Source organism: Curcuma longa, chromosome 9 (assembly GCF_044706935.1).
Source record: "Curcuma longa cultivar G26 ecotype Majalengka, Jawa Barat chromosome 9, ITB_CL_G26_1.1, whole genome shotgun sequence".
Classification (NCBI taxonomy): Eukaryota; Viridiplantae; Streptophyta; class Magnoliopsida; order Zingiberales; family Zingiberaceae; genus Curcuma; species Curcuma longa.
Genome location: NC_133869.1, coordinates 3,488,332 through 3,502,570, shown reverse-complemented (window position 1 = coordinate 3,502,570; position 14,239 = coordinate 3,488,332). Strand labels below are relative to the sequence as shown.

The following is a 14,239-nucleotide window of genomic DNA, read 5'->3' as shown; positions in this document are numbered from 1 at the left end:
TCTCGGAGACAAGCTCCATTCTCTCCCAAGCACCAAGCTCCGAGATCCTAAGTCACCGAGACTCCTTCAGGATCACTTTGGAGACGAGCTACCAAAGCTCTCTCCATTCGCCCACGAACACCAAGTTCTTGGCTACTTCGGTCCTGAGCCACAAAGGCTCCCTCTGGACCAATCCGGAGACGCAGCTGTGGAGCCTCCAGTTCGCTATGAGCACTAAGCTCCCGGCTATCACAGTCCTGAGCCACCAACGCTTCTTATCTCTCGGCCAAGGGCAATACCTTCCTCAACACTTCACCTGGTCAGATAATCACCTTCCCAGGCAAAGTCTTACATCTCCCGAGTAAGATCTCACTTCTCCGGTTAAGGCACTCTCCTTCGGGCATCCAAGCAAGACAAATCGTCGGCCACACCTCCCTTCATCTGGCCAAACATCTCTTGATGAAGCTAATCTCGTTGCCGGGCAAGATCTACTCTTCCCGTGCAAAAACTTATTTCTCCGGGTCAAGTTCCCGGGCAAACTGGGTTTGAATGATCGACCAGGTCGATCATAAGGCTGATCGACCGGCTGGTCGATCAGCTGGGCTGATCGACCGGCGATGGTCGATCGACCAGCTGGTCGAAATCTTTCACCTTGATCGACCCCGGGTTGATCAGAAATCAAGCGTCCCTCTCGGCTTTTATCTCCCTCTCCCGGCCTCTATTCCTGGTAACTTCAATCTATAACTGTATTTGTTAACTCCCGTGACATCCCTAACCTTATGTCCTCTCGGATGAAGCTCTTCCTTCAAATCATCAGAAGTTATTATTCCCGAGAGACCTTTCTAAACTAAAGTCCGAGACTTTCTCTCAGCTTTTACAACCATCTCTCGGTATTCATTCGTTTTCTCCCGGCCATTGTTATCATTTCCCTGGCCTCATTGATTCCTACTATGATAGTCTATTTCCCGGGCAAGTCCTTATCCATAAAATAAATTCCCGGGCACTTATTCTTAATTAACTCCGGGTTATCAACTCTATGTCTCTCGGCTCTCTAGACTTCATCCTTCCGACCATGTGATAATTTACTTTCCCGGATAAGATCTCACTCCCTGCCACGTTCCCGGGCAGGCTTCTCTCTGCCGGTCAGGTTGAACTTCGCACATTCTCCCGGCCATTGAAACTTTCTCTCGGCTTCACTTCTATCGGCTTCCGACAGCATTATCTTTTTCCGGACAAGCTTCTCTCGGCAAAGTTTCTCCCGGCCAAACATCTCTTCTCCCGGCCAAACGTTATCTTACTCTCAGCTTCACTTCCCTTTTTCCCGGTTATATTTTTCCCAATCAAGATAACCTTTTTCCCGGGTAAACTTGATACTATCCCGGCCATGATACTATTTTCCCGGGTAATATCTTCTCGGCTAAGAAGATCGGCTAACACGGATACGTCGGGCCAGATCGACGGCTAGCTGATCGACCAGCTGGTCGATCAGGCCTATCTGATCGACCGCTGGTCGATCAGAAAAGCTGATCGACCACGTGGTCGATCAGAGCTAGCTGATCGACCAAGTGGTCGATCAGAAGATGACGCCTAGTCGACCATGTGGTCGACCAAGAAATTCCTCCATGCATGCTACCACCTTAATCTCCAAGCATAACGTGCATGGCTGATTACTTGGTGACATTAGCTTAAATGCATGCAACATTATATTGGTTTAATTGATTAAACTAATTAGAACATGTTTCCTTTAATTAATTAGATTCGTTTAACATGTTTTGTTTAATTTCAGTTTTTTCAATTAAACAGAACGTCTTTTATTTAATTAACTAAACACTTAATTAGTTTTGATTAATTAATTAATGTTTAATTAATTAGGGACAAGAGCTTACCCAGAAACTTTACAAAGATATCTCGGTTAACCCGGCTCATCTAAACTTAAATCTCTTCTTATTTAGTCGGACTTAACTCAGTGTCAAACAACAAAACAAATTCAGGTCTGACTCGGGTCAGACTCAGATCTGACTAGGGTCAGACTGCATCTGACTAGGGTCAGACTGCTTCTTATTTAGTCGGACTTAACTCAGTGTCAAACAACAAAACAGATTCAGGTCTGACTCGGGTCAGACTCAGATCTGACTAGGGTCAGACTGCATCAACATTGAGGAGGCAATGAATTCAGAATAAACTAAACCAAGAAGGAGTCATCCACAACCATTCCTAAAGACTTTAATCTTGCCACAATATTAGTCATCTCAATGGTATGTTCTTGCATACTACACGATCCATCAAACTTTATAGTCGTGAGTTGTGCTATTAATGTACCAGCGAGTGACTTATCAGCAGAATGAAAATGTTCTTCCACAAACTTTAAACATTCCTTTGCATTTTCTGTTTGTGGAATGGTAGTCTTAATATTATTTACGATGGTCATTCGTATAAACATAAGACTTAATCTGTTAGACCGTTCCCATATTTTATATTTGGATTTCTCTTCCTCACTACTTGAATCAGTAATAGCAGTGGGTTTTTCTTTTAATAGTGCAAAGTCAAGATCTAATACTCCTAAATGAAAATTGACTTGCTCGCTCCATTCAGAGAAATTCAAACCATTAAATACGGTAACAGAAGAAGCTTGTGAATGAAGAGAAATTGCTGCAAATAAGATATACAGATTCAGATAAAATATTAGAATATATTGTAATATATCTTTAGGTTAATATTACAATATATTATCAAAAATTAAATGCCTTCTAACATTATTAAGAAATTAAAATCTTTAATCAAATACATATGTCATCTTTGGATAAACAAAATATATTTGGTTTAAGAATTTTAATTTTCTTCATTTATATCACTTAATCATAAAAATTAATTTTCCTTTGGAAAAATTCATAATTTTAATGATCAATGAATCTTATTTATTTATCATTTTTTAATAGGCATTTTTATAGATATGATAAATAAATTATTATTATATGCATATCAATTAATTATTCTAGTTTTGGTCACTTTGGTGATCACAAACTATCATAATTAATATAAAATCATGCATATATTTATATCATAAACATAAATTATCTTAATTTAAAAATATACATGTATATTATAATCATTAGCTGAATTTATAAACGGTAATAAATCAATATTTAAATTTATATATACATTATGTCATACATCATTTAATAATTATTTACAATAAAAGCTTAATGTGCGGAATATTTCATTTCATTTAGTTATGAGATTATATAATTGATAGATACTAAATATCATTAATGTATCTATTAATTTATAATTCAGCATAATAAATTTATATATGAAAACATATAGATTTCTTAACGAAAGCTCTAATACCACATGTTAATTTTACATTATCATTAAATATTTATTTAATGAAACGGATCTTGAAATCTATATGTTTTACATACCTGAGCTTGATGAAGAAGTCATTGAAATACAATTATTTTGCATATATTTATTTCTCTCTTCTTTTTTCTTTCCGAAGACACTCAATATCTTTCATGATAGATCATTATAATATCTTCTATTTATAGGCAGAGAGAGGACCAATATATGTATGCTTTCATTATTTTCGTGCATCCATCATGCATCGATTATAATAATTATTATTATTTACATCCATTACCAATAATAATTATTATAATATATAGATAAGTTTCATTTAATTAGTAACTTCAATTACATGAAGTTACTTTTAGTTTTAAGTTATTTTTTTTTAATTTTAAGATCAGTTATTAGTTAGATAATAAATATCTAACAATCATTGGCATTAATTACAACTAAGAAATTAAGTTAATGACATAGGTAACTTGTTTAACAAATTTTAGTTAATATTTATGAATTTATATCCTAGCTCACATACCTATTAAACGCAGAATTTGATAAATTCTAATATTACTTGTATTTATAATTTCACAGTATTATCGAACTATTTTATAAAATATATTGCATATGCTATTAAATAATTAAAATTATATCAAGTGTTAGTAAACTATATTATACAAGATACTAATTAAAATTACATTAAAATTCTAGATGATACTAAATTATTATCAAAGTTAATTAAATTTGAAAAAAAAATACATTTTAAATAACAGTGGCTTGAAGTCTATATAATTACATTCACTATTTATTTTGCAAACAATATAGATTTTTATTATTTAAAAAAATATTAATAATTGTTGAATAACATATTTTTTTGCCTATTTCATCGTAATAAGTACGAATATAAACATACATATAGAAAACTTTAGATAATTTACATTAAATCTATAAAACTCGGATGTTTTTAATAAACTAATTAACATATATGTTTCACTTCTAATAAATTTATGCAAATAATTAAATTTATTAAAAATATAACATATTATCAATTTACAAGTTCATTAATAAAGTAAAATATATATATACACACACACAATCAACTGGCTAAGATGTTAATTTTTTATTTTTTAAACAATTCTTACAAAACATTGTTAAATGTATTTAAAATATATTATATGAAAAATAAATAATATGCACACGCATGGAGCTATAACATTGAAACAAAGACACAAATGGCTTTTACATGAATAATAAGAGAATAAAGCTTGTTGTAAGATGGCGTTGCTGTTTCAACGTGGAGGCTGCTGGTGGTTACTGTTGGTAGGGCTGCAATCCATAGTTTTATGATATATATATATATATATATATATATATATATATATATATATATGTGACGTAATGGTATGTATGGGCTAGCATGATTTTAACCTCAATGGGCTAGATGTGCACGTTGTGGTGCATGCATGGTATGTGATGGGTGATTCATGTGTGGTTGTGGTGTTTTGCATTGCACATTGTAGTGCTTGCATGTGATGGTTTTTTTGTGATGTGTAGTTCATGTGTGGTTATGGTGGTGTGGGTGGTGTCTAGTTGTGGTGTTTTGGTATTGGTTGTGCACTGGTTTTGTAGTGAAGTCATAAGGACTGGTTTGTGAGTGTATGCTGAGCAATGAGTGGTTGTTTGTGCTGTGATGTTGGTTTTTGATTGTACAAATGACTGAATGAGGGGTCTAACCTCTCTTTTATATATATATATGTACCATTTTCCGTGATTTGTAATTGTTCAATTACATGAATGAGTTATGTAATCTAAATTGAGATTTTGTTAAATTTAAAATTTTTTATACAAGTGTAGAACTGAGATTCAGAATTGAGATTTAGATGGTAAATATTAACAACTTGCATTAAATTATTTTACTTGTTACTAATTCTTTATTCTTCCTTCAAATAATTCTCATCCCGATAAGATTATCAATTGAATGTATTTGTAGCAAAATTGAATAAGAAATCAAAAAAGAAGATAAAAATTATTTGTATTAGGGAATTATTTGATATTTGTGTTAGAAAAAATTTGAGCAGCGTTTAGCAGCGTAACAGTTAGAAAAAATCGTTATTCGTGTTAGAAACCGAATTAAGCTAACTACAAAAAAATAACCAATCTGCAACGAAATCTGCAACGAATTTTAATAAAAAATTCGTCCCAAAAAATTTGGCGACGAAATTTGCAACGAAAAACAATTAGTCGCAACAAAATCGTCGCCAAAAATCTGCAACGAAAAATCCACATTTGTCGCCATTTTTTGCAACGAAAATAAAAATTCGTTGCCAAATTCGTCGCCAATTGGCAACGAATAAAGATTCGTCGCCAATTGGCGACGAAAATGTATTCGTTGCCAATTGGCAACGAATCCAAATTTCGTCGCCAATTGGCGACGAATCTTTATTCGTTGCCAATTGGCAACGAATTTTTGATTTGTTGCCAATTGGCGACGAACAATGATTCGTTGCCAATTGGCAACGAATCTTTATTCGTTGCCAATTGGCAACGAATTTTGGATTTCGTCGCCAATTGGCAACGAATTTGGCAACGAATCTTGAATTCGTTGCAAATTACGATAAATAGTAAACTTACGATATATTTGTGACGAACTGATATTCGTTGCTAATTTCGTCGCAAATTGGCGACGAATCCTAAATTCGTCGCAGATTTCGTTGCAAAAAAAAAAAAATTTCTCAATGCAATATTCATTTTGGTTATTATCCTGTATATACAAACAATATCAATCCAATCGGATCGATTCATAAATACATGTAACCTGTAACAAACAAGCATATCAAATCTAATACAAATAAAGCAATAACATCCATTCATTTCATCCAAATATCCATAACATCCATATCCATAACATCCAAATATCCATAACATCTACAATCCATAAAAATCATAATACAATCCAACAAATAAGTACATTAGACATGTATGTACATGTCTATAAGTCTAACCAAGTCACAGCATCATAATACAGGAAGGCAAGAGACAAAGTACTGGTGCAAACAAATCAGAAGATATATGAAGACAAGATAGAAGAGATCATCGTAGTCCGCCAGAAACTCCGCTTGATTCTCCATCACTATCTTGTCTTCGCCTGCATAGAAAAATAAGATAAAGAGAAAGTATCATTCTTCAAATTAAAACTAATACTAAAATCTATAAATTAAATATGTAAAGACTAACCTTTTTTTTTTGATTTGTTTATAAAAACCTGTGTAACAAAAAAACAAACAGTAATAGGAACTCCTCTGGTGTCGAAGGATGAAGGTAAAGGCACAAAAGTTTCAATTAAAGCTCTTGTCTGAGAATGGTCAAGCAACTCAAACCAGAAGTGTTGAGGTGTATATATAGTAGTTATCCTTGATAATCCCCTTGAATTGGTTCTCTGTGAGGGTGCCAATATATTCTGATGCATCCATAAAATCATATCTGACTCCAATTTCTTTAAGTTCTTCTGTGTATTTCGTTATCTTTTCACCCTCCTGTTGGACCGTTAAATCGAGAAACTACAGGAGGGTGAAAAGATAACGGAATACACAGAAGAACTTAAAGAAATTGGAGTCAGATTTGATTTTACGGATGCATCAGAATATATTGGCACCCTCACAGAGAACCAATTCAAGGGGATTATATATATACACCTCAACACTTCTGGTAGTGTATGGGCTAGCATTTTGATTTTAACCTCAATGGGCTAGATGTGCACATCAGTTGTCCTCTTGCATGCATGGTATGTGATGGGTGAAACATATTAACATATATTTCATTAATAATTTTTTTTTAAATCATCAACACTTGTTATAACGTGGGTAGAGGTTTAGGATTTAGGAGGAGGATTTAGGGTTTAAGAGGTTTAGGATTTTTGGGTTTAGTTGTAGGTTTTAGGGTTTAGTCTGTGGTTTAGGAGGTTTAGGGTTTTTGGGTTTATGTTTAGGATTTAGTTGTGGTGTTTTGGTTTAACATTTTTTGTGCACTGGTTTTGTAGTGAAGCCATAAGGACTGGTTTGTGAGTGTATGCTGAGCAGTTTTAGGGTCGTTTAGTGGTTGTTTGTGCTGTGATGTTGGTTTTTGATTGGTACAAATGACTGAATGAGGGGTCTAACCTCTCATAGGCAAATTTATATATATATATGTACCATTTTCCGTGATTTGTAATTGTTCAATTACATGAATGAGTTATGTAATCTAAATTGAGATTTTGTTAAATTTAAAATTTTTTATACAAGTGTAGAACTGAGATTCAGAATTGAGATTTAGATGGTAAATATTAACAACTTGCATTAAATTATTTTACTTGTTACTAATTCTTTATTCTTCCTTCAAATAATTCTCATCCCGTTGCCATAACGATTATCAATTGAATGTATTTGTAGCAAAATTGAATAAGAAATCAAAAAAGAAGATAAAAATTATTTGTATTTAGGGAATTATTTGATATTTGTGTTAGAAAAAATTTGAGCAGCGTTTAGCAGCGTAACAGCGACGAATATATTGAAAAAATCGTTATTCGTGTTAGAAACCGAATTAAGCTATTTGTGTTAGAAAAAATCAGTTAATTCGGTTAAAAACTTAATTAACCGATATTTAATCGGTTCGATTTATTCGGTTATTATCAAAAAATTCAATCGGTTCGGTTTGGTTGAAAAAATTCAGTTTATTCGATTTTCAATTTATTTGGTTCGGTTCGATTCGATTTTAATCGAATATTCAGCCCTATCCGATCGGGATGGGATTAGTGTTATGGTATTCTTATTATTCCTCTGACTCCGCGAGATAGAGATCCTCTCCTAGGTTGGGATGGGATTGGTGTTTTGGTGCTCTGGAATTTCAATTGTCTCCCAACTCTGGGAATTAAGTTTCTCTCTCCGATCGGGCGGGATAGGTGTTATGTTGTTCTGGAATTCATATTATCCCCACTTCATAGAATCGAATTTCTCTCTCCGATCAAGGTGGGATGGATGTTCTAGTATTCCTATTATTCTCCTACTCCGCAAGATTAAGCTTCTCTCTCTGATCAAGACAGGATTGATGCTTTAATATTATGATATTCTTATTGTCCCCCAACTCCGTAGGATCAAGCTCCTCTTTCCGATCGGAGTAAGATTGATGTTCTAGTATTTTTATTATCCATCTGATTTTATAGGATCGAGCTTCTCTCCCCAATTAGCTTCCCACGACCCCTTGACGACTCAGCTCCTCAATTAAACCTCTTAAATCACTTCTATATTGTTTGGTGGCCCAAGAACCTCACACTTCTTAAATCAGACTTCATTCGACTTTGAGAGGGGATCATCAAATCCTACTCCCCTTCCAGTCCGATAGATCCAAGATTCAATAACCTGTTATGATTTGGGAGCTTACCTCTATAAGTATGGCAGTAAGGATGGTAAAAAGGGAGACCGCCGGACCGGATCCGTTGGAATCGCGACTCGCCGGCGCACATTCCGGCATCGGATTCCGGCCGGATTGGGCCGGAATCCGGCCGGAATTCCGGCCGAAATCAGGGCAACAGTGCCTGGCACCACTGTCGGCCGGAATCCGGCCGGATTCCGGCCGAACCGGGGCCGTAGACCGGCCGCGGTCGACGCGCCCGGCGCCGGCGCATCGACCGGGGCCGGAGTCCGGCCCCGATTCGGCCGGACTCTATATATATATATATATTACATGAATTATAAATATTATATATTAACGAGCCAAGCTCGAACTAAGCTTGTTTAACTTTTAAACGAGCTATTTTCGAGCCAAGCTCGAACTGAATTCGTTTAACTTTAAAACGAGTCTTTTTCGAGCCGAGCTCGAGCCGTTCGCGAACTATTTAATTTCATTACGAGCCGAGTTCGAGCTTAAGAATTAAAGCTCGAATCGAACTCGAGCCGAACTCGAGCTTAAGAAAAACGAGAGAAAGGGGAGGTCCTTCTAGCCTAACAAATCCGAAGATCCAAGATCCAATAACCCATTATGACTTGGGAGTCAACCTCTATAAGTATGAGAGTGAGGATGGTAGAAAGGGGGGTTACTTCTTACTATTCATCTTCTTCCATTTTCATTCTCATTATTTAATTGACGATCATAAGGGTCATGTCGACCACACTGATGCCCGTTGAAGGGTATTGATGTGCTGGTTTCGAAATAGTAAGTTGTTTAGATAGAAGGAAGCTCTATTGAATTCTGATCCGTAGGAAGGGTACGTAGAGTCAGCACAAGATAGGAGTTGTGAGCGACCAACATCATCATCCAACAACAAAACACTTAAATAATTAATTGATGATCATGCACAATGACGAAATTACCTGAAAATCCTGTCATAAATAAATAAAATTCTTTCTAGATATTTCAAGAGTCGACGGGAAGGAAAAGTAAGCTTGAGTTATAAATTTTACATGCACGGGGTTCAAGTGTTCTGTCTATATTGTAAACTAAGATGGCAGTTCCTAAACGCTGCCCTTTCTTCTTCACTTTCAAAATATAATTTAAAGTAAGATGGCGGTTCAAGTGTTCTGCCTATATTGCAAACTAAGATGGTGGTTCCTAAACGCTGCCCTGCCTGCCCTTTCTTCTTCACTTTCAAAATAAAATTTAAATATTCATAAAGCCTTTCGCATGCTAACTAATTTCAGTAATTAATTATTGTACTCATTAGAAATATCATTTCACTTTCTAAACACATTTGATTTTACTAACTAATATCAATAATCTGGTAGTTTATTGTATTGGTTTATTTATTCCTTCATATGCATATGCCTTATTTGCATGATGAAAATGGCCGTCTCATCTCCATCCTTTCTCCTCTTCCTCATCCTCTCTTCCGCTGTCATCGCCTTCGCCCAGCACCACTCCACCCACCTGCACTTCTATGTCCTAGAACGCTTCTATGGCTCCCCCAATCCGACCGTTGCATTTTCGGTGATCCTGCACCCGGAATCCCCCATGGAGGGCTTCGGCGACCTTGGGGTGTTTGATGACATTATCCTTGCAGGGCTCGACCCAAGCTCGCCAATCATCGGTCAGTCACAAGGGTCCAATGCTAACACAGATTTTACTGGTCATAGTTTAACAATCACAAACTTGGTGTTCACCGCCGGGGAGTACAACGGGAGTTCGCTGATGGTCTTAGGGAGGTTCCAAGATGGGAGCATATCGGATCGAAGCATCGTCGGCGGTACTGGACAATTTCGACTAGCAAGAGGTTACGTCCTGAGCCGAGTAGTCAATGTCACTGGCACCACAGTGATTTTTGAGTTCGATGTTTATGTCACACAATGAGCATCAAGTATAATCATCCATCGACATCTAATGCAATAAAGGTTCAAATATCTTGGAATTCTCCATATGAATTCCAAGATATTTGATTGTGAAGAACATTATTGTTTCTTAAAACATCTTACTATCGCTCCTAAATTGACGTGCTTGAGTTTTTTCCTGGTGTTATTGTGAGCTAGCTGTTCGTCGCCATCCTTCTCTAATTCATAGCTTCCTTTATTCTTAAGTTCCTTTTGTTTGTCTAATTCTATCTAAGCCATGGTCTTCATTCGAGCATTAATCTTTAATTCCAAAACTTCTTTGCTAATTGGCATTGAATCTAATATCGTGTAAATTGTTTTGGCCTGAAATTTTAATTAATCTTCAAATATTTTTTTAATTCATATTATATTTAGTGATATTCTCTCTCTATATATATATATATTATTTTATTATTAATATAGAAATATATACAATCTTGGGAAATAAGATTATGAGAACAATTTTTTTTTCAAAAGTTTACAAATAATAACCTCGATTTAATATTGAAGATTAAGGTTAACCACTAGAGTTTAGCAAACCAAACTAAGGCAAATATCATGAAAATTCTTTTTATTTCCTCTAGTCTAAGCAAGGTAAAGGAATAAAAAATTAATTAGTCTTGTTAAAAAGGAGAAAAAGTGAGACGGAAAAGAAATTACCTCTTTAAATTCACAATTTAAAAACAAGAACTCTTAATAATGCATAAATTAAAGAATTAATATTTTAAATTGAATTCTCTCTCAGACTTTGAAATATCAGAGCTAGACTCTTGGTAGTAAAAATGGTATCGTAACTGAGCAAGTATGATATCCATTTAATTTTGCATCTTAAAATGTTCAAGAGTTCTTAAATATAGTTAAATATGAAAAGACCACCTTATATTTTAGACTAAATTTGATTCTTCGATACAAGTTTTAAAATTCCCTGGGTTATCATTGGAATTAATTACGACTAAGAAATTAAGTTAATGACATAGGTAGCTTGTTTAACAAACTTTAGTTAATATTTATGAATTTATATCCTAGCTCAGATACATATTAAACTCAGAATTTGATAAATTCTACTATTACTTGTATTTATAATTTCACAGTATTATCGAAATATTTTATAAAATACATTGCGTATGCTATTAAATAATTAAAATTATATTATTAAAAATTATATCAAATGTTAGTAAACTATATTATACAAGCAACTAAAATTACTAAATTACATTAAAGATGTTATTAAATAAAATTCTAGATGATAATTATTATCAAAGTTAATTAAATTTGAAAAAAAAAACACATTTTAAATAACAGTGGTTTGAAGTCTATATAATTATATCCATTATTTATTTTGGCAAACAATATCGATTTTCATTATTTAAAAATATTAATAATTGTTCAATAACATATTTTTTCGCCTATTTCATCGTAACAAGTACGAATATAAACATACATATAGAAAACTTTTGATAATTTACATTAAATCTATAAAACTCGGATGTTTTTAATAAACTAACATGTTTCATTTCTAATAAATTTATGCAAATAATTAAATTTATTAAAAATATAATATATTATCAATTTACAAGTTCCTTATTAAAGTAAAAAAATATATACACAAATCAACTGGCTAAGAATTTAATTTTTTTTATTTTTTAAAAAATTCATATAAAACATTGTTAAATGTATTTAAAATATATTATATGAAAAATAAATAATATGCACACGCATGAGCTATAACATTGAAAAAAAAGACACAAATGGCTTCTACAGGAATAATGAAAGAATAAAGCTTTGCACTACTCAAAATGATATTTGAATGGACAGAGAAAAAGAAGATATCTGTTGCTTCCAACTATAAATTTCAAAACAAAATAAGAATTAGTAAAAAGGATCTCATTAGCAATGGAATAAGGGGCTGACGTTTCCAGCTCCTGGGATAGAAGGGCTGCCAAAACAAGAGCTACGCTGTTGACCATAATAAAAACTCAAAAAACCATCAACTACTGCCCATTATCATTGGGATTAGCAATTAAAGCCTACAACTAGAAGTGAAACAATAGAATGTTTACCAAGGGAAAACACCAAAGGTGTTGATCTGTGTATAGCTCAGCCTCCAAATTCTTGTGCACAATAAATTCAAATTCAAAGTTGGTGGCGAATATACATAATAATATATAATGATAACTGAAGCGATATAAAATGTGCATGGAAAAGTATATATAACAAATGCAATTTCAACACGAATATTTAACATGATTTGGAATACTACTAGTTAACGTAGTAGCAAATTTACTTATCCGATATACTACTGCCTTAAAAATCTAGTAATTCACCACTTAACAAAAGGCAATATGATAGGCCTGTAAGTCAAGGTTCACAACCTCATAACATGTTCGCCAAACAATGAAATTTCATTCCTCCTAAGTGAGATTTCTCTCAACAGTAACAAATCCTCTCCCTAAAGATGGTAATTAAAGTAATGAAGAGAAAGATTAGCAAAAGCATAAGATGTTAAAAGCGTTCAATCTTAGATTTCTCTCAACCTCATAACATTGTCCAATCACATAGATTTTTTCACTATTATAGTCGCTACACTAATCTAGAAATACCTCGTTCCAGTCGACTAGAATGACTAAATATTCAACCTTACTATCTATAGTAAGTCTTCCATAAGGTCCCGAATTTAAGCTGGACAACTCACCTACTACCTAGACAATAAAACATCCATACATTTTACATACCTAAAACCAAACCCAGAGTTACTCTGAGTACTCTAAAACCCTCCTAGATTCAGGTCCTTGCCCTCAAGTACATTCCTATGAATCCCCTTCATCTAAGTCTTATGCACTCGAGTCCATCAAACTCGTCCTCAATGTAGACTCCCCATCCTCAACCACAAATATTCCCTCGATTTGGGCCTCCTACCCTCAAGTTCTTCAAGCTTTTCCTCTACAAAGGAAATATTGTTTCTCCAACAAAAGGAAGCCAATGTGAAACTCTAACAAGGTCCTCTCTAGGTTACAAATGCACAAGGGTAACATAAGTAGGTCACTACTATTAAATAAAGAAGGCTTTCATCTATATTGTATTTTTGGCAATGGTGCCAATAGATTGCATAGGATACAAGGAAAAGGGCACACACGGAGGAAATCTTAACAATACAATGTCTCTCGACGAATAAAGTTACTTGGATTTAGGCGCATGATCAAGAAGAAGCTCAAGTTTTTAAAGAATTAGGTAAGTCTAAGGGTCAAGCAATTTTGCACCGACATATTTAAATTTGCATGTCATAAAGGAGGGCTTGAAGTGTCCATGGGAGATCACGTTCAATTTGCGTGAGTCCTACAGGAGGGCTTTGAGTGCCCATGGTAGTTGCTTGAGTTAAATAGGGTCAAAAGGTGGATTTCATGGGTTTATGTGAGGGCTTCTAGTGTTTCTAAGAGTAGTGCGTAATATATGAGAGTTTAAAAAGTATATAGGCGCTTTAAGAGGTTTTGAGAGTGTGGGTTGCCCAAGACTTGATACGGGTTTGTGTGGGAAAGTAGTGTGATTTCTATTTAAATCTTATTCTTCATATAAATCAGCAAAACTAAATCCAA

The 14,239-nt window shown here is 34.3% G+C and overlaps 1 protein-coding gene across 1 annotated transcript; it reads left to right on the top strand.

Annotated features, from left to right (window-relative positions):
- Window positions 1-10,119: 10,119 nt before the first annotated feature.
- Window positions 10,120-10,795, top strand: LOC141834375 (dirigent protein 2-like). The gene has a single exon (XM_074721734.1). The coding sequence runs from the start codon at window positions 10,120-10,122 to the stop codon at window positions 10,630-10,632; it is 513 nt and encodes a 170-aa protein (XP_074577835.1). The 3' UTR covers window positions 10,633-10,795.
- Window positions 10,796-14,239: the final 3,444 nt, after the last annotated feature.

Excerpts from the sequence above, each read along its gene's own strand:
- LOC141834375 (XM_074721734.1), top strand. The coding sequence starts at position 10,120 with ATGATGAAAATGGCCGTCTCATCTCCATCCTTTCTCCTCTTCCTCATC.